This window comes from Brassica napus, unplaced genomic scaffold (assembly GCF_020379485.1).
Source record: "Brassica napus cultivar Da-Ae unplaced genomic scaffold, Da-Ae ScsIHWf_1281;HRSCAF=1830, whole genome shotgun sequence".
Lineage (NCBI taxonomy): Eukaryota > Viridiplantae > Streptophyta > Magnoliopsida > Brassicales > Brassicaceae > Brassica > Brassica napus.
Genome location: NW_026014699.1, coordinates 671,387 through 695,672, shown reverse-complemented (window position 1 = coordinate 695,672; position 24,286 = coordinate 671,387). Strand labels below are relative to the sequence as shown.

Here is a 24,286-nt window from a genome sequence, read left to right as displayed (position 1 = left end):
GCTCTTCCTCTATCCATAAACGGTCATATGCCTTCTTTGGTCAAGGCAAAACATGATCAGACCGTGAACTTCTTCTCGCGGTAACATTTCTTTACCGCTTGGTCGATACCGTCTGTACGGCCGTACGGCCATGGTACGGACCTGTACGGACCGGTACGGACGGTTTTCCCTAAGGCCAATCCTTCTCCTCTTCTCCACATCACAACCTCTTCAACCCTGAACAACTCTCCTCATATTCCTCAGCTCATCTCAACAGATAGTCTCTAAGTCGTGCCTGAACAGAAGGGGAAAGAGCCGTTGGTCTTTAATAACTCCAAGTGTGAATGCATCCATGTAAGGTAAGTTGACAAATAAGGGATTCATCTTGATCATGTGGCTGCTGGTGCATGGTAGAAACTCTCCCACTGCTCTTAGATGTAATGAATAATCTCCTGGTTTCCACACGTGAGTTTGAGTTGCACACTCCTTAAGCAAAGAATTACTTTCCTTAATTAGAACCAATTCGGATGCAGTGTAGATAGTCTGACTTGTAACTGGCATATCTCCTAAACCATTACTCTTTTTGGTATGAAACCAATTCGCTGCGTGCTCTGGTTGAGTTGAGAATCTATAGAAACTGGTTTCACGGTTAAATTCCTTATGGTTGCAAAGATATCCTTCTTTGAGTGCACCTATGTCGCTGCTGGCTCCAATGTAGCTTGTATGGTTGATCTCATGAGTTGGTGGTCCAGCTACTGACTTTAGGTCCTCATCATTCCCTCCCTCTTCAAAAGGTTTTGTCCTCAAAACCAATTTACCTGCACCAAGATAGAGCAAGTTAGGTTTCATTCTAATTTGGGAGGCTAGGGTCTTACCTTGGTATATGCACGGTTTTGTGATGCATTGTCCATCTGGTGGTTCTTCTTTGATCAGTAGGGAAGCTATGCCCCCTTTCCATGGTCGGTCTATGATTTCCCTTGGAAGGATCGTGGTCTCCTTTTCGAAATCTCCTATTTCACAATTGGTTTCTCCATTGACCACTGCTTGGGTGTAAGGTTGTGAGTTTGGTTCTGGATGCTTCTCCATTGTACCTATATCTGAATCATCACTTATGGGCAAGAGCAAGTGTTTCATACTTGAAGTGGACGATTCAAAAATATAATATTGAGTAAGATTTAGAGCTTCACTTACCTGGTTATCTTGCATTGATTCAGCTTTGGTATTTACTACCTCTAAAGCTTGATCAGCTGGTGTAGAGGTCTCTAGGGTAGATTGCTCATTATTCTCTTGTTGTTTAGCTTCTGTACGTGTCTCCTCATTACCTAGACCTTCATCAACATTCTGGACAGAGTGCAAGTGCATCATACCAGTGTTTTGATAAGTAAGATTATTCACTTTAAGTTCAGAAATCACCTTATCAAGTGTTGGACTTGATTGCGCAGCAAGGTTGGGCTCTTGTTCCTTGATTTCTATGTTAGTACCTGAAATACTTTCAACCTTTTGGGCGCTAGACAAGTGTGTTAAGACAGTCATGGAATTACTAGAAACAGAAGTAGATCTAGCTTTAATCAAGTTGATAAGATCATCAATATGTTTATCCATTCTAGAAAAGGAATCATCAATTCTAGTATCGGAATCACTTACCTCCAAGTTTGTTTCTTTTGCTTCAGATACTACTGACTTCACAACTCGTTTTGTGGGACACTCCTTTGCTAGATGGCCCTTGCCTTGACACCTATAACAAATAACCTCAGATGGTTTTAAAGAGTTAGAGTGCTCACCTTGGTTTCGTTTGACTTGAGGTGGATGCACTGGCCTTGAACTTTGTCTTTGGGAAACAACTTCTCTCTGAACTGTGGGTTGCAAGACTTGGTGCTTTATTAATCTCCTTGTGGACACCTTCTGAATGTATTTTGCCTTCTTCACAAACTCACTATACATGAGCATCTTAACCTCTTTCCAAGTAAAAGCCGGATCATTGAAATAGATCCTATCAGCATCTAGCTGACTCCACCAATTGTATGCCTCTCCGGTTAAGGTATCCTTCGCATAAGTTAGCTTTAGCTTCTCTGGAATTCTCCAAGCTATAAACCATTGCTCCATGTCGTCCTCCCACCTTAGATATGCACTTGGTCCTTGCTTATGACCAGAAAAATGTATAGATGGTGCAGCCAAGCGATTCTGATAAAACTGATCTCCATTGTAGTTCCATGGCGTGCTGTGAGCATGTCTTGATAGACTCCCATGATAAGATCTTGATGGTGCAGCCACAGTGGTCTTTTCTCTTCTAGGACACGCTTGAGAATAATATTTCCCTTCAGAACTATCCTCATAGATGAGTTGGGATTTGGGACCATAGCAAGTTGAATACTGGTCCATTGATTCTGGTTCCACCTCTGGGTATTCTTGTTCATCGTTTGGGACATACTCTGGAACAGAGTCTGCGCACCAATGACCTTCAGTGTGGTCATCTCCATCGTCCCAACAATCCTGGTCAGCTTCTTCTCCCCAATCTACCTCAGACGTGTTGTATTCTTCAGCCTCTTCTTCTGAGTAATCCTCCATTGGCGTCTTCTCTATCTTTTCTCAGAGTTTGCCTTGCACAAACAGAAGAAAAAGGAATTAAGTCGTGGCTTAGCAAAAGAAAGGAGAGAAGAATAAGAAAGAACAAAAAAAAATGGAAACTTAGTATCTCCTTGTTTTTATTTTATTTATTTATTTATTTTTTTTGGAAAATTAAAACAAATGAAAAAGAATTCACTTTTTTTTTTTGTTTTTTTTTTAATGGAAACACGAAATATATAAAACTAAGACAATGAAATTAACTTTTTATTCTGGTTTTATAATTTTTAGAATTTAAAAGAAGCAAGAAACAAAATTGACCTTTTTTTTTTTATAGTAAGTGAATAAACCGAAATAGAAACTAAGGAAACAACTAATGCAAACACGATTTCTTTTGGATTTTCAAATTTATATGAATCAAAGAAAGTAAATGGTCATCTTTGTCGTGCCTCCCTGGTTTTAACACCAAGAACAAGCAAATGCAAAAATGGACAGAAATTGCAAACAATTTTTATGGTTTTTTTATATGATTTTATAAATGAAACAAATGCAAAAGAGATGAAACAAATAAACAAATGCAAATGAATAGAGACAAGGATAGATATAACCTGATAGATAGGAGCTTTTGAAGCTCTGATACCAAAAATGATACAAGCCTAAGCTAACAAAGGCTAGATCACAAGGCAACAAGAGTTGTCAAGCTTGAATGGGTCGATTGTCGCCACAAAGGGTTGCGGAAATATCCCTTTGATAAGACCAGAAGCCTGCGCCTATGTGAATCCACACAAAGACAGAGACCTACACTTGTATCCTAGAATGAATCCACAAACTAAGGAGACAAGCAAACGGACAAGAAATCTAAAGGAATCCACCTAAAGACTAATTGAACAAAACAAAGACAAACTTTGTAAACTGAATAATACTTTATTAATTTCGTGCAAGGGTGATTTACAAATGAGACTTAGCTCTGTTTAAATAGAAAAGAACACAAATGCCTAAAAGAATAACTTGGAAAGAAATAATAAGTGAAAAACTAGCCGTTGGACTTAGTTGGTGCAGAATCTGTCCATGTATGGAAGTTGTCTTCTCTCCTTGTATCTTGTGAGTTTGGGCAGAAATAAATGCATCCGTGGGATCTCCTTTGATGTCTGGATAGTCTCTAAGTCGTGCCTGAACAGAAGGGGAAAGAGCCGTTGGTCTTTAATAACTCCAAGTGTGAATGCATCCATGTAAGGTAAGTTGACAAATAAGGGATTCATCTTGATCATGTGGCTGCTGGTGCATGGTAGAAACTCTCCCACTGCTCTTAGATGTAATGAATAATCTCCTGGTTTCCACACGTGAGTTTGAGTTGCACACTCCTTAAGCAAAGAATTACTTTCCTTAATTAGAACCAATTCGGATGCAGTGTAGATAGTCTGACTTGTAACTGGCATATCTCCTAAACCATTACTCTGTTTGGTATGAAACCAATTCGCTGCGTGCTCTGGTTGAGTTGAGAATCTATAGAAACTGGTTTCACGGTTAAATTCCTTATGGTTGCAAAGATATCCTTCTTTGAGTGCACCTATGTCGCTGCTGGCTCCAATGTAGCTTGTATGGTTGATCTCATGAGTTGGTGGTCCAGCTACTGACTTTAGGTCCTCATCAACCTCTGAAGATCTTGCCATGTCTTTGCACAAGCACCAACTCAACTCATCACTTTTGCTTCTCCACTTCTTCTCTTCAAGTTAACAGCAACTACCTTGTGTGGTCTCGGATGGTGAAGACTGCGGTGGGAAGTAAGGGTTTGTGGGGGCACATCACAACAGGGGAGGCTCCGAAACTCATTACTCAGGGAGGAGATCAAGAAGAGGTCTCCAATGAAGCGGCTGTGGAGAAATGGCAACAAGAAGACATGCTGGTGATGACGGTTCTACACGCATCCTTGGACCCAGCTATCTTGGATGCCTACAGCTACTGTGAATCAGCCAAGGAGCTGTGGGACACGCTGAAGAAGGTGTATGGGAACATTTCCAACCTCAGCCGTGTGTTTGAAGTGAAGCTAGCGATCAACCGTCTTGCACAAGAGGACATGGAGTTCACTAAGCACTTGGGGAGGTTCAGGTCCTTATGGTCAGAGCTGGAGATGCTGAGGCCGAGCACAACTGATCCAGATCAGTTGAATGAGAGGCGCGAGCAAGACAAGGTCTTTGGTCTGCTTCTCACACTAAACCCGGCCTACACCCAGCTCATCCAGCACATGTTAAGGTCAGACAAGCTTCCGGACCTTGAGGAGGTGTGTGCACAAATCCAAAGGGAGCAGGGATCTATGGGTTTGTTTGGAGGAAAGGGGGAGCTCTCTCTTGCCAATCAAGCAGCTCATGAGGATTCAACCGAGGCTCCACAAGCAAACAAGGCATCTCACGGGAAGTACGAGGACAGGAAGTTCAATGGCAACTGTGATCATTGCAAGAAGCATGGTCATAAGAAGAGCCAATGCTGGATACTGCACCCACACCTCAAGCCGGCCAAGTTCATGAAGGAGCGTGAGGGAAGGGCAAATGTGACTGAAGGTTCAAGTGGAGCTGGCACCAGCAAGATCAGTGAAGTGGATGGGCTTGGAGGCAATGATGGGAATGGGAAGTCTCTGGTGGCTTACACAGGCGCCTCAAGCTCCCGCAGCAATGATGACTACATCAAGAGATCAGACCTTGATGCCCTCTTCAAAATGCTAAAGGAAAACGGTAACACTTACGGTTATTCCTTTGGAGCTTCTATGATTGCATATAAGGATGATCACTTGATTAGAGAACTAGTAGAACGGTTAGAAGCTAGGAATGGGTATAGACATGCTCACATTGCTAGAACTGATAAGATGCATCCATCACTTAGTAATCTATGCCATAATGCTAAACGAGTAAATAAACCATTGATTGTTGATTCTGGTGCATCACATCATATGATAAGTGATGAAAACTTGATTAAGGATATAGAACCTACACATGGGCATGTGATGATAGCAAATGGGGATAAGATACCCATTAGAGGAATAGGAAAGCTTAAGCTGTTTAACAAAGAATCTAGAGCTTTTTACATGCCTGAATTCACATCAAACCTATTATCAGTGAAGAAATGTACTAATGATTTACAATGCAATGTTATCTTTAGTCCTAATGATGTGAAGTTTCAGGATATTGAGAGCAGCAGATTGATTGGGAAAGGGGTGACTAAGGGAGATCTCTATATGCTTGAAGAACTCACTTCTGTTCCTGATTATAGTTGCTCGTTTACTTCTGCTTCTTTGTTGAATAAAAATGCATTGTGGCATGCTAGAGTAGGACACCCTCATGTTAAAGCTTTGAACTTAATGGTACCAGGTGTTGTGTTTGAGAACAAAGATTGTGAAGCTTGTATTTTAGGCAAGCATTGTAGAACTGTGTTTCAAAAGTCTACTACCGTTTATGATAATTGCTTTGATCTAATTCACTCTGATGTGTGGACTGCCCCTTGCTTATCTAGAGATAGTTATAAGTATTTTGTCACATTCATTGATGAAAAATCCAAATACACCTGGTTAACCTTAATTCAGACCAAAGATAGGGTACTTGATGCATTTAGGAACTTTCAAACTTATGTAACTAACCATTATCATGCTAAGATTAAAATTTTGAGATCAGATAATGGAGGGGAGTACACGAGTCATGCATTCAAGCAACACCTATCACAACATGGGATCCTACATCAAACAAGCTGTCCTTATACTCCACAGCAAAATGGAGTGGCTGAGAGGAAGAATAGGCATCTCATGGAAGTGGCAAGGTCACTTATGTTTCAGAGTAATGTTCCAAAGAGATTTTGGAGTGATGCGGTTGCCACTGCTTGTTACCTGATAAACAGAACCCCAACCAAAGTTCTGAATGAGAAGGCTCCATTTGAAGTTCTGAACAGGTACAAGCCAGCTCTTGATTATTTGCGAGTCTTTGGATGCCTATGCTTTGTACTCAAACCAGGAGAGATGATCAACAAGCTAGAAGCAAGAAGCACTAAGGCTGTGTTCATAGGATACTCAGCTACACAGAAAGGATACAAATGCTATGATCCTATAGCAAGGAGAGTTCTTGTATCTAGAGATGTGAAGTTCTTGGAAGATAGAGGATACTATGAAGAAAAGAATCAAGAAGACCTGAAGGACTTAACATCAGACAAGGCCACCACCTTGCGGATCATTCTTGAAGGTCTTGGAATCAGTACATCCCAGGATCCAAGGAATCACGCAACTACACCTCCTGAAGTTGGTTCACCATCCCACCTTGATCATGAGGGAGGAGAGGAGCATGAGGAGCCTATGCAAGAGGCCAACCAAGATGAAGGAGGAGTAGAGAATGAAGGAGAAGAGAGCATAGGCTCGGATGGTCATGGACATGATCATGGTGTGACACAAACACCTTCTCAAGATGAAGTGGTAGAAGAACAACAGGAAGAAGAACCGGTTGTGCAGCCACTAAGAAGGAGTACAAGGATAAGGAAGGATCCTTCCAGTTGGGTAAACACGAGAGTGTACTACAATGCCCAAGCTGTGGAGCATCCTTCTCAAGCCGTGTGCTCCTTTGCTCAATATCCAGAAGCACATTGCGCTTTCATGGTAAACTTGGATGAGAATCACATCCCAAGAAGCTATGAAGAAGCAATGAAAGATAAAGAATGGAAGGAATCAGTTGGAGATGAGGCAGGAGCAATGATCAAGAATGATACATGGTATGAGAGTGAGTTACCAAAAGGGAAGAAGGCTGTGACTAGTAGATGGATATTCACAATCAAGTACAAAGCGGATGGAAAGGTTGAGAGGAAGAAGTCAAGGCTAGTTGCAAGAGGTTTCACTCAAACTTATGGAGAAGATTACATAGAAACCTTTGCACCAGTAGCTAAACTCCACACAATCCGGATTGTACTGAGCTTAGCTGTGAATCTTGGATGGGGGTTATGGCAAATGGATGTGAAAAATGCGTTTCTACAAGGTGAACTTGAGGATGAAGTGTATATGCATCCACCTCCAGGCCTTGAACACTTAGTGAAGAGTGGAAATGTGTTGAGACTGAAGAAAGCCATCTATGGGCTGAAGCAATCACCAAGAGCTTGGTACAACAAGTTGAGTACTACTCTGAATGGCCGAGGCTTCAAGAAGTCTGAACTAGATCACACCCTCTTCACACTCACGACTCCCTCAGGTATGATTGCACTTCTTGTGTATGTTGATGATATCATTATCACAGGGAGTGATAAGGAAGGTATCATAGCAACCAAGGAGTTTCTTAAATCCATGTTTGAGATTAAAGACTTGGGAGAAATGAAATACTTTCTTGGAATTGAGATATGTAGATCCAAGGAAGGTTTGTTCATGTCCCAAAGGAAGTATACACTTGATCTTTTGAAAGGTGCAGGTGCTTATGGAGGCAAGACAGCAAGGATGCCTATGGAGGATGGCTACAAAGTCCCACGAGAGGGGGAGATTGAAGACAGCAAACCTTATCAGGATCCTAAACTCTATAGAAAACTAGTTGGCAAATTGATTTATCTCACTATAACTAGACCTGACATTTGTTTTGCTGTGAATCAGGTGAGTCAACACATGCAAGTACCTAAGGAACATCATTGGCGCATGGTGGAGAGGATCTTGATGTATCTCAACGGCTCACCTGATCAAGGAGTATGGATGGGCTGCAATGGAAGCACTGAAGTGGTGGGATACTGTGATGCGGATTGGGCTGGTGATAGAGCAGACAGGAGATCAACCACAGGCTATTGCACATTCATTGGAGGCAACTTGGTGACTTGGAAGAGTAAGAAGCAGAAGGTGGTGTCTTGCTCAAGTGCAGAAGCTGAGTATAGAGCTATGCTGAAGCTCACCAACGAGTTAGTATGGATCAAAGGCATCTTGAAGCATTTGGAGATTGATCAAGCCACGCCAATGACCATGCATTGTGACAACCAAGCAGCTATCCACATTGCCTCCAACTCGGTGTTCCATGAGAGAACCAAGCACATTGAAGTTGATTGCCACAAGGTGAGGCAGATGATCATCTTAGGAGTCATCTTGCCATGCTACACAAGAAGTGAAGATCAGTTAGCGGATGTGTTCACCAAGGCTGCAAGACAGAAGACAATGGAGTCCATTCACATACGGTTGGGCCTCATTGATCTTGGGAAGAGAAGGAGCTGATCCCCTTGGCTGTGAGGTCTTTACTCTTTTTCCCTTATCAAGGTTTTATCCCAATGGGTTTTCCTTGGTAAGGTTTTTAATGAGGAAGATCTCATAGCTATCCAAGCTTAGGCTTTCACAAAGCTAAGCTTGAGGGGGAGTGTTGAGTTGAGTTGATTATATTGGTATGGAGAGAAGAGGAGTTGAAGAGGAGAAGAGATGGAGAAGCTTAGGGGGTTTGGGTGTGAATGGTACGGACGTCCGTACAAGGCCGTACATGGCCGTACCGTCCGTACCAAAGGTCTCGACCAAAACTTACCCAACTCGACCAAGTGAAACGGTAACAAGGGAGTGTTACCTTGGGGACTTAAGGAGAAGGGATCAGACCGTTGAGTGGATAAGGGAAGAGCGTGCCAGGCTGGAACAGGCTGTAAAGAGGCAAAGCGTGTGAGCCTTACCATCCAATCATCCGGAAAGCAACCTTGACTCTACATGCTTCAATAGTGCCCATTTCGCCTCTTGTAAACCCTAATGCTTTCTATATAAATATGTAACCTCACTCATTAATAAGATCAATCAGTTCGAGTCTCTCTAATCTCTTAGACTATGGTTTTCTCTTAGACTCTAAACGGCTCTTTCTAGTCTCTTAATCTTTCACAAACTTCTCTTAATCACTTCCTAAACACTCTCTTTATTCTAATCACTCTAAAGATCTCTTAATCTCATAGAATCGCGATGTAAGAAGCTTGATTTTGTTATATAAAGTAATGGAGAATCACTAGGAAATTGAATAAATCTCATAGGAGTTAGGATGAAGAAGCTATCCCACTTTCAAATCAGGTGATCCCAGTTTTCCTGTTTGGGAATATGACAGCTTCCTTATTATTCTAATCAAAACAGGATGAATCGCGATGTAAGAAGCTTGATTTTGATACATATAGTAATGGAGAATCACTAGGAAGTTGAATAAATCGCATAGGAGTTAGGATGAAGAAGCTGTCCCACTTTCAAATCAGGTGATCCCAATTTTCCTGTTTGGGAATATGACATCTTCTTTGTCATTCTAATCAAACCAGGATGAATCGCGATGTAAGAAGCTTGATTTTGATATATAAAGTAATGGAGAATCACTAGGAAGTTGAATAAATCTCATAGGAGTTAGGATGAAGAAGCTATCCCACTTTCAAATCAGGTGATCCCAGTTTTCCTGTTTGGGAATATGACAGCTTCTTTGTCATTCTAATCAAACCAGGATGAATCGTGATCTAAGAAGCTTGAATTGGATACATAAAGTAGTGGAGAACCATTAGGAAGTTGAATAAATCTCATAGGAGTTAGGATGAAGAAGCTATCCCACTTTCAAATCAGGTGATCCCAGTTTTCCTGTTTGGGAATATGACAGCTTTCTTGTCATTCTAATCAAACAAGGATGAATCGCGATGTAAGAAGCTTGATTTTGATACATAAAGTAATGGAGAATCATTAGGAAGTTGAATAAATCTCATAGGAGTTAGGATGAAGAAGTTGTCCCACTTTCAAATCAGGTGATCCCAATTTTCCTGTTTGGGAATATGACAGCTTCTTTGTCATTCTAATCAAACCAGGATGAATCATGATGTAAGAAGCTTGAATTGGATACATAAAGTAGTGGAGAACCATTAGGAAGTTGAATAAATCTCATAGGAGTTAGGATGAAGAAGCTATCCCACTTTCAAATCAGGTGATCCCAGTTTTCCTGTTTGGGAATATGACAGCTTCCTTGTCATTCTAATCAAACCAAGATGAATCACGATGTAAGAAGCTTGATTTTGACACATAAAGTAATGGAGAATCACTAGGAAGTTGAATAAATCTCATAGGAGTTAGGATGAAGAAGCTACCCCACTTTCAAATCAGGTGATCCCAGTTTTCCTGTTTGGGAATATGACAGCTTCCTTGTCATTCTAATCAAAACAGGATGAATCGCGATGTAAGAAGCTTGATTTTGATACATATAGTAATGGAGAATCACTAGGAAGTTGAATAAATTTCATAGGAGTTAGGATGAAGAAGCAATCCCACTTTCAAATCAGGTGATCCCACTTTGCCTGTTTGGGAATATGACAGCTTCTTTGTCATTCTAATCAAACCAGGATGAATCGCGATGTAAGAAGCTTGATTTTGTTATATAAAGTAATGGAGAATCACTAGGAATTTGAATAAATCTCATAGGAGTTAGGATGAAGAAGCTATCCCACTTTCAAATCAGGTGATCCCAGTTTTCCTGTTTGGGAATATGACAGCTTCCTTGTCATTCTAATCAAAACAGGATGAATCGCGATGTAAGAAGCTTGATTTTGATATATATAGTAATGGAGAATCACTAGGAAGTTGAATAAATCGCATAGGAGTTAGGATGAAGAAGCTGTCCCACTTTCAAATCAGGTGATCCCAATTTTCCTGTTTGGGAATATGACATCTTCTTTGTCATTCTAATCAAACCAGGATGAATCGCGATGTAATAAGCTTGATTTTGATATATAAAGTAATGGAGAATCACTAGGAAGTTGAATAAATCTCATAGGAGTTATGATGAAGAAGCTGTCCCACTTTCAAATCAGGTGATCTTTAATTTTCCTGTTTGGGAATATGACAGCTTCTTTGTCATTCTAATCAAACCAGGATGAATCGCGATGTAAGAAGCTTGAATTGGATACATAAAGTAGTGGAGAACCATTAGGAAGTTGAATAAATCTTATAGGAGTTTGGATGAAGAAGCTATCCCACTTTCAAATCAGGTGATCCCAGTTTTTCTGTTTGGGAATATGACAGCTTCTTTGTCATTCTAATCAAACCAGGATGAATCGTGATGTAAGAAGCTTTAAATGGATACATAAAGTAGTGGAGAACCATTTGAAAGTTGAATAAATCTCATTGGAGTTAGGATGAAGAAGCTATCCCACTTTCAAATCAGGTGATCCCAGTTTTCCTGTTTGGGAATATGACATCGTCTTTGTCATTCTAATCAAACCAGGATGAATCGCGATGTAATAAGCTTGATTTTGATATATAAAGTAATGGATAATCACTAGGAAGTTGAATAAATCTCATAGAAGTTATGATGAAGAAGCTGTCCCACTTTCAAATCAGGTGATCTTTAATTTTCCTGTTTGGGAATAGGACAGCTTCTTTGTCATTCTAATCAAACCAGGATGAATCGCGATGTAAGAAGCTTGAATTGGATACATAAAGTAGTGGAGAACCATTAGGAAGTTGAATAAATCTCATAGGAGTTTGGATGAAGAAGCTATCCCACTTTCAAATCAGGTGATCCCAGTTTTCCTGTTTGGGAATATGATAGCTTCTTTGTCATTCTAATCAAACAAGGATGAATCTTGATGTAAGAAGCTTGATTTTGATACATAAAGTAGTGGAGAACCATTAGGAAGTTGAATAAATCTCATAGGAGTTAGGATGAAGAAGCTATCCCACTTTCAAATCAGGTGATCCCAATTTTTCTGTTTGGGAATATGACAGCTTCTTTGTCATTCTAATCAAACCAGGATGAATCGTGATGTAAGAAGCTTTAAATGGATACATAAAGTAGTGGAGAACCATTAGAAAGTTGAATAAATCTCATAGGAGTTAGGATGAAGAAGCTATCCCACTTTCAAATCAGGTGATCCCAGTTTTCCTGTTTGGGAATATGACAGCTTCCTTGTTATTCTAATCAAACCAGGATGAATCGCGATGTAAGAAGCTTGATTTTGATACATAAAGTAGTGGAGAACCATTAGGAAGTTGAATAAATCTCATAGGAGTTAGGATGAAGAAGCCATCCCACTTTCAAATCAGGTGATTCTAGTTTTTCTGTTTGGGAATATGACAGCTTCTTTGTCATTCTAATCAAACCAGGATAAATCGTGATGTAAGAAGCTTTAAATAGATACATAAAGTAGTGGAGAACCATTAGGAAGTTGAATAAATCTCATAGGAGTTAGGATGAAGAAGCTATCCCACTTTCAAATTAGGTGATCCCAGTTTTCCTGTTTGGGAATATGACAGCTTCCTTGTCATTCTAATCAAACCAGGATGAATCGCGACGTAAGAAGCTTGATTTTCATACATAAAGTAATGGAGAATCATTAGGAAGTTGAATAAATCTCGTAGGAGTTAGGATGAAGAAGCTGTCCCACTTTCAAATCAGGTGATCCCAATTTTCCTGTTTGGGAATATGACAGCTTCTTTGTCATTCTAATCAAACCAGGATGAATCATGATGTAAGAAGCTTGAATTGGATACATAAAGTAGTGTAGAACCATTAGGAAGTTGAATAAATCTCATAGGAGTTAGGATGAAGAAGCTATCCCACTTTCAAATCAGGTGATCCCAGTTTTCCTGTTTGGGAATATGACAGCTTCCTTGTCATTCTAATCAAACCAAGATGAATCACGATGTAAGAAGCTTGATTTTGACACATAAAGTAATGGAGAATCACTAGGAAGTTGAATAAATCTCATAGGAGTTAGGATGAAGAAGCTATATCCCACTTTCAAATCAGGTGATCCCAGTTTTCCTGTTTGGGAATATGACAGCTTCCTTGTCATTCTAATCAAAACAGGATGAATCGCGATGTAAGAAGCTTGATTTTGATACATATAGTAATGGAGAATCACTAGGAAGTTGAATAAATTTCATAGGAGTTAGGATGAAGAAGCAATCCCACTTTCAAATCAGGTGATCCCACTTTTCCTGTTTGGGAATATGACAGCTTCTTTGTCATTCTAATCAAACCAGGATGAATCGCGATGTAAGAAGCTTGATTTTGTTATATAAAGTAATGGAGAATCACTAGGAAGTTGAATAAATCTCATAGGAGTTAGGATGAAGAAGCTATCCCACTTTCAAATCAGGTGATCCCAGTTTTCCTGTTTGGGAATATGACAGCTTCCTTGTCATTCTAATCAAAACAGGATGAATCTATGAGATTAAGAGATCCTTAGAGTAATCAGAATAAAGAGAGTGTTTAAGAAGTGATTAAGAGAAGTTTGTGAAAGATTAAGAGACTAGATAGAGCCGTTTAGAGTCTAAGAGAAAACCATAGTGTCTAAGAGATTAGAGAGACTCAAACTGCATAATCTTTATTAGGGTTGATGAGTTACAATATATAGTGTGAGCATACAAGGGTTTTCGAAATCAAGAGAAGACTAAAGCATGTGAGGTCAATCAGGAGAGGATAAGCTCATTTGGACTAGCCAATTAGCTTCTCCACATGCGCGGAGTATCTAGCATCTTGGACCGAGATGCTCTTGCCTTTCCAGCTGTTCCAGCCTGTCAAGGCGCGCTCTACCTTATCCCTAAACGGTCTGATGCATCAAGGTAAGTTCCTTCCCTTCACCTAAGTTACCGCACATAACTTCTTTACCCTTGTCAAGGTTTCACCCATCTTCATGTGTACGGTCATGTACGGACTGTACGGACTTGTACGGACTTTACCCAAACCTTCCCAAGCTTCAACTCATCTCCTTAGTCTCAACTCCTCACTTGCTTCACACTTATACTCAGCTCAACTCAACACTCCCCCTCAATATTAGATTTGGTGATTTAAAGAGTGATTAAGCCTAATCTGAGAATTAAAGAGATTGGAGATTAAGAACAAGAGAGAGACTTAAGAGAGAGAGACTCAAAACTCCATTAATTAATACTGATGAGGGTTTACAAGTATATAAAGAGAGAGCAACAAGTAATTTCGAAATGTATAAGCATGTGTAGTCAAAGGACAGGCTGGAACTCCTTTTGAATCACTTGGCTGTGCTTTCTCACATGCTTGCACTAGTAGAAAAGCATCCTCTCCTTTCCAGCATCATACAGGCTGTCAAACTGCTCCCTTATCCTTCCTTATCCTCTTTGGTCGAGTTTACTCTCTTCTCTTCACTAAGTTACCTTCTCATCTCATCAGATAACTTCCCAAGTAGTTACTGTGGTTAAACTAAAGTTACCACAGTAAAACTCCAAAGTTACTGTCTGCTCCAACTCTCTTCCCCTCTCAATATATCAACTCTTTATTCTCTCATCTCAACACTCCCCCTCAAGCTTGACCATGTGGAACAAGTCAAGCTTGGAAGGACCATGAGATCTCCCTCATTAAAACCTCATTAAAGAAAACCCATTGGGACAAAACCTTAATGAGGAAAAAGAGTAGAGATCACATGATCAGGAGAGTGTATAGACTAGCCCTTAGGCGAGAGATCAATGAGTCCTAACCTGATGTGTATGGACTCCATTGTCTTTTGCCTTGCTGCCTTTGTGAACACATCTGCTAACTGATCCTCACTCCGAGTATAACAAGGTAGAATCACCCCAAGAATCATCATCTGCCTCACCTTGTGACAATCAACCTCAATGTGCTTTGTTCTCTCATGGAACACAGAATTAGATGCAATGTGGATAGCTGCTTGATTATCACAATGCATTGTCATTGGCGTTGCTTGAATAATCTCCAGATGCTTCAAAATCCCTTTTATCCACACTAGCTCATTTGTAAGCTTCAGCATTGCTCTATACTCGGCCTCAGCACTGGAACATGACACTACCTTCTGCTTCTTACTCTTCCAAGTGACCAAGTTACCACCAATGAATGTACAATAGCCTGTGGTTGATCTTCTATCTGCTCGGTCCCCAGCCCAATCTGCATCACAGTAGCCTACAACCTCAGTACTCTTGTTACATCCCATCCATACTCCAAGACCAGTAGTTCCATTCAGATACATCAAGATCCTTTCCACCATCCGCCAGTGGTGCTCCTTAGGAACTTGCATGTGTTGACTGACTTGATTCACCGCAAAGCACACATCAGGTCTAGTAATGGTAAGATAAATCAACTTCCCCACTAGCTTCCTATAAAGCTTAGGATCATGGAATGGCTTGCTATCCTCAATCTCCCCCTCACGTGGAACCTTGTAACCATCCTCCATTGGCATCTTGGCTGTCTTTCCTCCATAGGCATCTGCTCCCTTAAATAGATCAATCACATACTTCCTTTGAGACATAAACAATCCTTCCTTTGATCTGCATATCTCAATCCCTATAAGATTAAGAGATCTTTAGAGTGATTAGAATAAAGAGAGTGTTTAGGAAGTGATTAAGAGAAGTTTGTGAAAGATTAAGAGACTAGAAAGAGCCGTTTAGAGTCTAAGAGAAAACCATAGTCTAAGAGATTAGAGAGACTCGAACTGATTGATCTTATTAATGAGTGAGGTTACATATTTATATAGAAAGCATTAGGGTTTACAAGAGGCGAAATGGGCACTATTGAAGCATGTAGAGTCAAGGTTGCTTTCCGGATGATTGGATGGTAAGGCTCACACGCTTTGCCTCTTTACAGCCTGTTCCAGCCTGGCACGCTCTTCCCTTATCCACTCAACGGTCTGATCCCTTCTCCTTAAGTCCCCAAGGTAACACTCCCTTGTTACCGTTTCACTTGGTCGAGTTGGGTAAGTTTTGGTCGAGACCTTTGGTACGGACGGTACGGCCATGTACGGCCTTGTACGGACGTCCGTACCATTCACACCCAAACCCCCTAAGCTTCTCCATCTCTTCTCCTCTTCAACTCCTCTTCTCTCCATACCAATATAATCAACTCAACTCAACACTCCCCCTCAAGCTTAGCTTTGTGAAAGCCTAAGCTTGGATAGCTATGAGATCTTCCTCATTAAAAACCTTACCAAGGAAAACCCATTGGGATAAAACCTTGATAAGGGAAAAAGAGTAAAGACCTCACAGCCAAGGGGATCAGCTCCTTCTCTTCCCAAGATCAATGAGGCCCAACCGTATGTGAATGGACTCCATTGTCTTCTGTCTTGCAGCCTTGGTGAACACATCCGCTAACTGATCTTCACTTCTTGTGTAGCATGGCAAGATGACTCCTAAGATGATCATCTGCCTCACCTTGTGGCAATCAACTTCAATGTGCTTGGTTCTCTCATGGAACACCGAGTTGGAGGCAATGTGGATAGCTGCTTGGTTGTCACAATGCATGGTCATTGGCGTGGCTTGATCAATCTCCAAATGCTTCAAGATGCCTTTGATCCATACTAACTCGTTGGTGAGCTTCAGCATAGCTCTATACTCAGCTTCTGCACTTGAGCAAGACACCACCTTCTGCTTCTTACTCTTCCAAGTCACCAAGTTGCCTCCAATGAATGTGCAATAGCCTGTGGTTGATCTCCTGTCTGCTCTATCACCAGCCCAATCCGCATCACAGTATCCCACCACTTCAGTGCTTCCATTGCAGCCCATCCATACTCCTTGATCAGGTGAGCCGTTGAGATACATCAAGATCCTCTCCACCATGCGCCAATGATGTTCCTTAGGTACTTGCATGTGTTGACTCACCTGATTCACAGCAAAACAAATGTCAGGTCTAGTTATAGTGAGATAAATCAATTTGCCAACTAGTTTTCTATAGAGTTTAGGATCCTGATAAGGTTTGCTGTCTTCAATCTCCCCCTCTCGTGGGACTTTGTAGCCATCCTCCATAGGCATCCTTGCTGTCTTGCCTCCATAAGCACCTGCACCTTTCAAAAGATCAAGTGTATACTTCCTTTGGGACATGAACAAACCTTCCTTGGATCTACATATCTCAATTCCAAGAAAGTATTTCATTTCTCCCAAGTCTTTAATCTCAAACATGGATTTAAGAAACTCCTTGGTTGCTATGATACCTTCCTTATCACTCCCTGTGATAATGATATCATCAACATACACAAGAAGTGCAATCATACCTGAGGGAGTCGTGAGTGTGAAGAGGGTGTGATCTAGTTCAGACTTCTTGAAGCCTCGGCCATTCAGAGTAGTACTCAACTTGTTGTACCAAGCTCTTGGTGATTGCTTCAGCCCATAGATGGCTTTCTTCAGTCTCAACACATTTCCACTCTTCACTAGGTGTTCAAGGCCTGGAGGTGGATGCATATACACTTCATCCTCAAGTTCACCTTGTAGAAACGCATTTTTCACATCCATTTGCCATAACCCCCATCCAAGATTCACAGCTAAGCTCAGTACAATCCGGATTGTGTGGAGTTTAGCTACTGGTGCAAAGGTTTCTATGTAATCTTCTCCATAAGTTTGAGTGAAACCTCTTGCAACTAGCCTTGACTTCTTCCTCTCAACCTTTCCATCCGCTTTGTACTTGATTGTGAATATCCATCTACTAGTCACAGCCTTCTTCCCTTTTGGTAACTCACTCTCATACCATGTATCATTCTTGATCATTGCTCCTGCCTCATCTCCAACTGATTCCTTCCATTCTTTATCTTTCATTGCTTCTTCATAGCTTCTTGGGATGTGATTCTCATCCAAGTTTACCATGAAAGCGCAATGTGCTTCTGGGTATTGAGCAAAGGAGCACACGGCTTGAGAAGGATGCTCCACAGCTTGGGCATTGTAGTACACTCTCGTGTTTACCCAACTGGAAGGATCCTTCCTTATCCTTGTACTCCTTCTTAGTGGCTGCACAACCGGTTCTTCTTCCTGTTGTTCTTCTACCACTTCATCTTGAGAAGGTGTTTGTGTCACACCATGATCATGTCCATGACCATCCGAGCCTATGCTCTCTTCTCCTTCATTCTCTACTCCTCCTTCATCTTGGTTGGCCTCTTGCATAGGCTCCTCATGCTCCTCTCCTCCCTCATGATCAAGGTGGGATGGTGAACCAACTTCAGGAGGTGTAGTTGCGTGATTCCTTGGATCCTGGGATGTACTGATTCCAAGACCTTCAAGAATGATCCGCAAGGTGGTGGCCTTGTCTGATGTTAAGTCCTTCAGGTCTTCTTGATTCTTTTCTTCATAGTATCCTCTATCTTCCAAGAACTTCACATCTCTAGATACAAGAACTCTCCTTGCTATAGGATCATAGCATTTGTATCCTTTCTGTGTAGCTGAGTATCCTATGAACACAGCCTTAGTGCTTCTTGCTTCTAGCTTGTTGATCATCTCTCCTGGTTTGAGTACAAAGCATAGGCATCCAAAGACTCGCAAATAATCAAGAGCTGGCTTGTACCTGTTCAGAACTTCAAATGGAGCCTTCTCATTCAGAACTTTGGTTGGGGTTCTGTTTATCAGGTAACAAGCAGTGGCAACCGCATCACTCCAAAATCTCTTTGGAACATTACTCTGAAACATAAGTGACCTTGCCACTTCCATGAGATGCCTATTCTTCCTCTCAGCCACTCCATTTTGCTGTGGAGTATAAGGACAGCTTGTTTGATGTAGGATCCCATGTTGTGATAGGTGTTGCTTGAATGCATGACTCGTGTACTCCCCTCCATTATCTGATCTCAAAATTTTAATCTTAGCATGATAATGGTTAGTTACATAAGTTTGAAAGTTCCTAAATGCATCAAGTACCCTATCTTTGGTCTGAATTAAGGTTAACCAGGTGTATTTGGATTTTTCATCAATGAATGTGACAAAATACTTATAACTATCTCTAGATAAGCAAGGGGCAGTCCACACATCTGAGTGAATTAGATCAAAGCAATTATCATAAACGGTAGTAGACTTTTGAAACACAGTTCTACAATGCTTGCCTAAAATACAAGCTTCACAATCTTTGTTCTCAAACACAACACCTGGTACCATTAAGTTCAAAGCTTTAACATGAGGGTGTCCTACTCTAGCATGCCACAATGCATTTTTATTCAACAAAGAAGCAGAAGTAAACGAGCAACTATAATCAGGAACAGAAGTGAGTTCTTCAAGCATATAGAGATCTCCCTTAGTCACCCCTTTCCCAATCAATCTGCTGCTCTCAATATCCTGAAACTTCACATCATTAGGACTAAAGATAACATTGCATTGTAAATCATTAGTACATTTCTTCACTGATAATAGGTTTGATGTGAATTCAGGCATGTAAAAAGCTCTAGATTCTTTGTTAAACAGCTTAAGCTTTCCTATTCCTCTAATGGGTATCTTATCCCCATTTGCTATCATCACATGCCCATGTGTAGGTTCTATATCCTTAATCAAGTTTTCATCACTTATCATATGATGTGATGCACCAGAATCAACAATCAATGGTTTACTTACTCGTTTAGCATTATGGCATAGATTACTAAGTGATGGATGCATCTTATCAGTTCTAGCAATGTGAGCATGTCTATACCCATTCCTAGCTTCTAACCGTTCTACTAGTTCTCTAATCAAGTGATCATCCTTATATGCAATCATAGAAGCTCCAAAGGAATAACCGTAAGTGTTACCGTTTTCCTTTAGCATTTTGAAGAGGGCATCAAGGTCTGATCTCTTGATGTAGTCATCATTGCTGCGGGAGCTTGAGGCGCCTGTGTAAGCCACCAGAGACTTCCCATTCCCATCATTGCCTCCAAGCCCATCCACTTCACTGATCTTGCTGGTGCCAGCTCCACTTGAACCTTCAGTCACATTTGCCCTTCCCTCACGCTCCTTCATGAACTTGGCCGGCTTGAGGTGTGGGTGCAGTATCCAGCATTGGCTCTTCTTATGACCATGCTTCTTGCAATGATCACAGTTGCCATTGAACTTCCTGTCCTCGTACTTCCCGTGAGATGCCTTGTTTGCTTGTGGAGCCTCGGTTGAATCCTCATGAGCTGCTTGATTGGCAAGAGAGAGCTCCCCCTTTCCTCCAAACAAACCCATAGATCCCTGCTCCCTTTGGATTTGTGCACACACCTCCTCAAGGTCCGGAAGCTTGTCTGACCTTAACATGTGCTGGATGAGCTGGGTGTAGGCCGGGTTCAGTGTGAGAAGCAGACCAAAGACCTTGTCTTGCTCGCGCCTCTCATTCAACTGATCTGGATCAGTTGTGCTCGGCCTCAGCATCTCCAGCTCTGACCATAAGGACCTGAACCTCCCCAAGTGCTTAGTGAACTCCATGTCCTCTTGTGCAAGACGGTTGATCGCTAGCTTCACTTCAAACACACGGCTGAGGTTGGAAATGTTCCCATACACCTTCTTCAGCGTGTCCCACAGCTCCTTGGCTGATTCACAGTAGCTGTAGGCATCCAAGATAGCTGGGTCCAAGGATGCGTGTAGAACCGTCATCACCAGCATGTCTTCTTGTTGCCATTTCTCCACAGCCGCTTCATTGGAGACCTCTTCTTGATCTCCTCCCTGAGTAATGAGTTTCGGAGCCTCCCCTGTTGTGATGTGCCCCCACAAACCCTTACTTCCCACCGCAGTCTTCACCATCCGAGACCACACAAGGTAGTTGCTACCTTTGAAAGTAACCGCTACCTTCATCCTCATGTTCATCCCCTGTTCCATCTTTGCTTGACTTGAAAACTTGAATCTTGGATCTCGTACACACCAACCTTGAGTCTAGAATCACGCAAACCCACAGAACGCAGCACAGCTTCAACTAGAACGAACCACAGCTTCAACACCTTCAAGACTACTCGCGTGTAGCTTCAAAGACGTTTAGCTTGTAACTCTCTAAAGATCAAACCCCAGATTCAAATGAACCTGGCTCTGATACCATATGAGATTAAGAGATCTTTAGAGTGATTAGAATAAAGAGAGTGTTTAGGAAGTGATTAAGAGAAGTTTGTGAAAGATTAAGAGACTAGAAAGAGCCGTTTAGAGTCTAAGAGAAAACCATAGTCTAAGAGATTAGAGAGACTCGAACTGATTGATCTTATTAATGAGTGAGGTTACATATTTATATAGAAAGCATTAGGGTTTACAAGAGGCGAAATGGGCACTATTGAAGCATGTAGAGTCAAGGTTGCTTTCCGGATGATTGGATGGTAAGGCTCACACGCTTTGCCTCTTTACAGCCTGTTCCAGCCTGGCACGCTCTTCCCTTATCCACTCAACGGTCTGATCCCTTCTCCTTAAGTCCCCAAGGTTGTTGAGTTGAGCTGAATATATATGTATGAAGAGCTAAGGAGTTGAAGAGGAAAGGAGATGAGGAAGCTTGAGAGAGTTTAGGGAGAGCATGGTACGGACGTCCGTACAAGGCCGTACAAGCCGTACAGTCCGTACCATCCAGCATCGACCAAGACTTACCTTGCATCAGCCAAGTAACACGGTAACTAAGGTAAAGGGAAGGAACTTACCTTGAGGCATCAGACCGTTTAGGGATAAGGTAGAGCGCGCCTTGACAGGCTGGAACAGCTGGAAAGGCAAGAGCATCTCGGTCCAAGATGCCAGATACTCCGCGCATGTGGAGAAGCTAATTGGCTAGTCCAAATGAGCTTATCCTCTCCTGATTGACCTCACATGCTTTAGTCTTCTCTTGATTTCGAAAACCCTTGTATGCTCTCTCTATATATTGTAACTCATCAACCCTAATGAAGATTATGCAGTTTGAGTCTCTCTAATCTCTTAGACACTATGCTTTTCTCTTAGACACTAAACGGCTCTATCTAGTCTCCTAATCTTTCACAAACTTCTCTTAATCACTTCCTAAACACTCTCTTTATTCTGTTTACTCTAAGGATCTCTTAATCTCATATGGTATCAGAGCCAGGTTCATTTGAATCTGGGGTTTGATCTTTAGAGAGTTACAAGCTAAACGTCTTTGAAGCTACACGCGAGTAGTCTTGAAGGTGTTGAAGCTGTGGTCCGTTCTAGTTGAAGCTGTGCTACTGATAAAAACCTCCCAAGGAATACACTCTGAAATTGGTAAGGGATAAGCCTTGCACCGAATGAGCCCGAAAGCAACAAACGATCAAGGGATGTGGATCGAAAGGTGACACAAGAGGGGCGGAAAGTCTCTTGATACTACCCTATAATGACCGCCTCTAGATATGACACACTAGATTAGACCAAGTTAGACTGAAGGATATTACACACCAACAATCATAAAAGTTTTGACCAATGGATATGACACACCATGATCGAAAACAAGTTTGAGAATCACTCTCAAGGTTCCAAAAATATAAACTCAACTCTTATTTTATTTCAATGGAGATTACAACTTATTTATAAGAGACTAGACTTGCTCACAAAGCTAGATAGTTATTACATTGAAAATGATAAAACTAGTGCATGGAGGAGAGAGAGTGTTCTTGAAACAAGCATTCTTTGCATGTAGGAGAGAGAAGCTTTCCATGCAATTAACCACCTAATTTTCGTCACTCTCTTTGGACAGCAAAGAAACCATTTGATTTTGAATCTTCTTGGGCTTGTAACTTGATAAAAATGGGCTGGACATGTTAGCTAATATCTTGGGTCAATTTCTGAATGTCTTCCATGTCCATAGCTTCACATATGAACCCAATATCACATCATACTCCTCCTCTTCAAAAAAGATTTGTCCTCAAATCTTGCTCTCCAAAGAAAAAAAAACTTGCACACACACTTCCCAAATGATCCAGCAGATTTGAAAAACATAAATAATAAAACTCTTTTTTTTTTTAGAAGATGGATAGATGAGAAGAATGGTGGATAAGAGAAGTGAATACCGCTTTCAGAGTGGCTCTGATACCAAATGATAAAAACCTCCCAAGGAATACACTCTGAAATTGGTAAGGGATAAGCCTTGCACCGAATGAGCCCGAAAGCAACAAACGATCAAGGGATGTGGATCGAAAGGTGACACAAGAGGGGCGGAAAGTCTCTTGATACTACCCTATAATGACCGCCTCTAGATATGACACACTAGATTAGACCAAGTTAGACTGAAGGATATTACACACCAACAATCATAAAAGTTTTGACCAATGGATATGACACACCATGATCGAAAACAAGTTTGAGAATCACTCTCAAGGTTCCAAAAATATAAACTCAACTCTTATTTTATTTCAATGGAGATTACAACTTATTTATAAGAGACTAGACTTGCTCACAAAGCTAGATAGTTATTACATTGAAAATGATAAAACTAGTGCATGGAGGAGAGAGAGTGTTCTTGAAACAAGCATTCTTTGCATGTAGGAGAGAGAAGCTTTCCATGCAATTAACCACCTAATTTTCGTCACTCTCTTTGGACAGCAAAGAAACCATTTGATTTTGAATCTTCTTGGGCTTGTAACTTGATAAAAATGGGCTGGACATGTTAGCTAATATCTTGGGTCAATTTCTGAATGTCTTCCATGTCCATAGCTTCACATATGAACCCAATATCACATCAGCTACGTTCTGTTGGTTTGCGTGATTCTAGACTCAAGGTTGGTGTGTACGAAATCCAAGATCCAAGTTTTCAAGTCAAGCAAAGATGGAACATGGGATGAACATGAGGATGACGGTAGCGGTTACTTTCAAAGGTAGCAACTACCTTGTGTGGTCTCGGATGGTGAAGACTGCTGTGGGAAGTAAGGGTTTGTGGGGGCACATCACAACAGGGGAGGCTCCGAAACTCATTACTCAGGGAGGAGATCAAGAAGAGGTCTCCAATGAAGCAGCTGTGGAGAAATGGCAACAAGAAGACATGCTGGTGATGACGGTTCTACACGCATCCTTGGACCCAGCTATCTTGGATGCCTACAGCTACTGTGAATCAGCCAAGGAGCTGTGGGACACGCTGAAGAAGGTGTATGGGAACACTTCCAACCTCAGCCGTGTGTTTGAAGTGAAGCTAGCGATCAACCGTCTTGCACA

At 41.3% G+C, this 24,286-nt stretch overlaps 1 protein-coding gene across 1 annotated transcript; it reads right to left on the bottom strand.

The window, feature by feature from the left end:
- Window positions 1-260: 260 nt before the first annotated feature.
- Window positions 261-3,272, bottom strand: LOC125596769. Its single transcript, XM_048771823.1, has 2 exons — window positions 1,171-3,272; window positions 261-1,070 (listed from the first exon to the last, which is right to left on the bottom strand). The coding sequence occupies exons 1-2, from the start codon at window positions 2,542-2,544 to the stop codon at window positions 990-992; spliced, it is 1,455 nt and encodes a 484-aa protein (XP_048627780.1). The 5' UTR covers window positions 2,545-3,272; the 3' UTR covers window positions 261-989.
- Window positions 3,273-24,286: the final 21,014 nt, after the last annotated feature.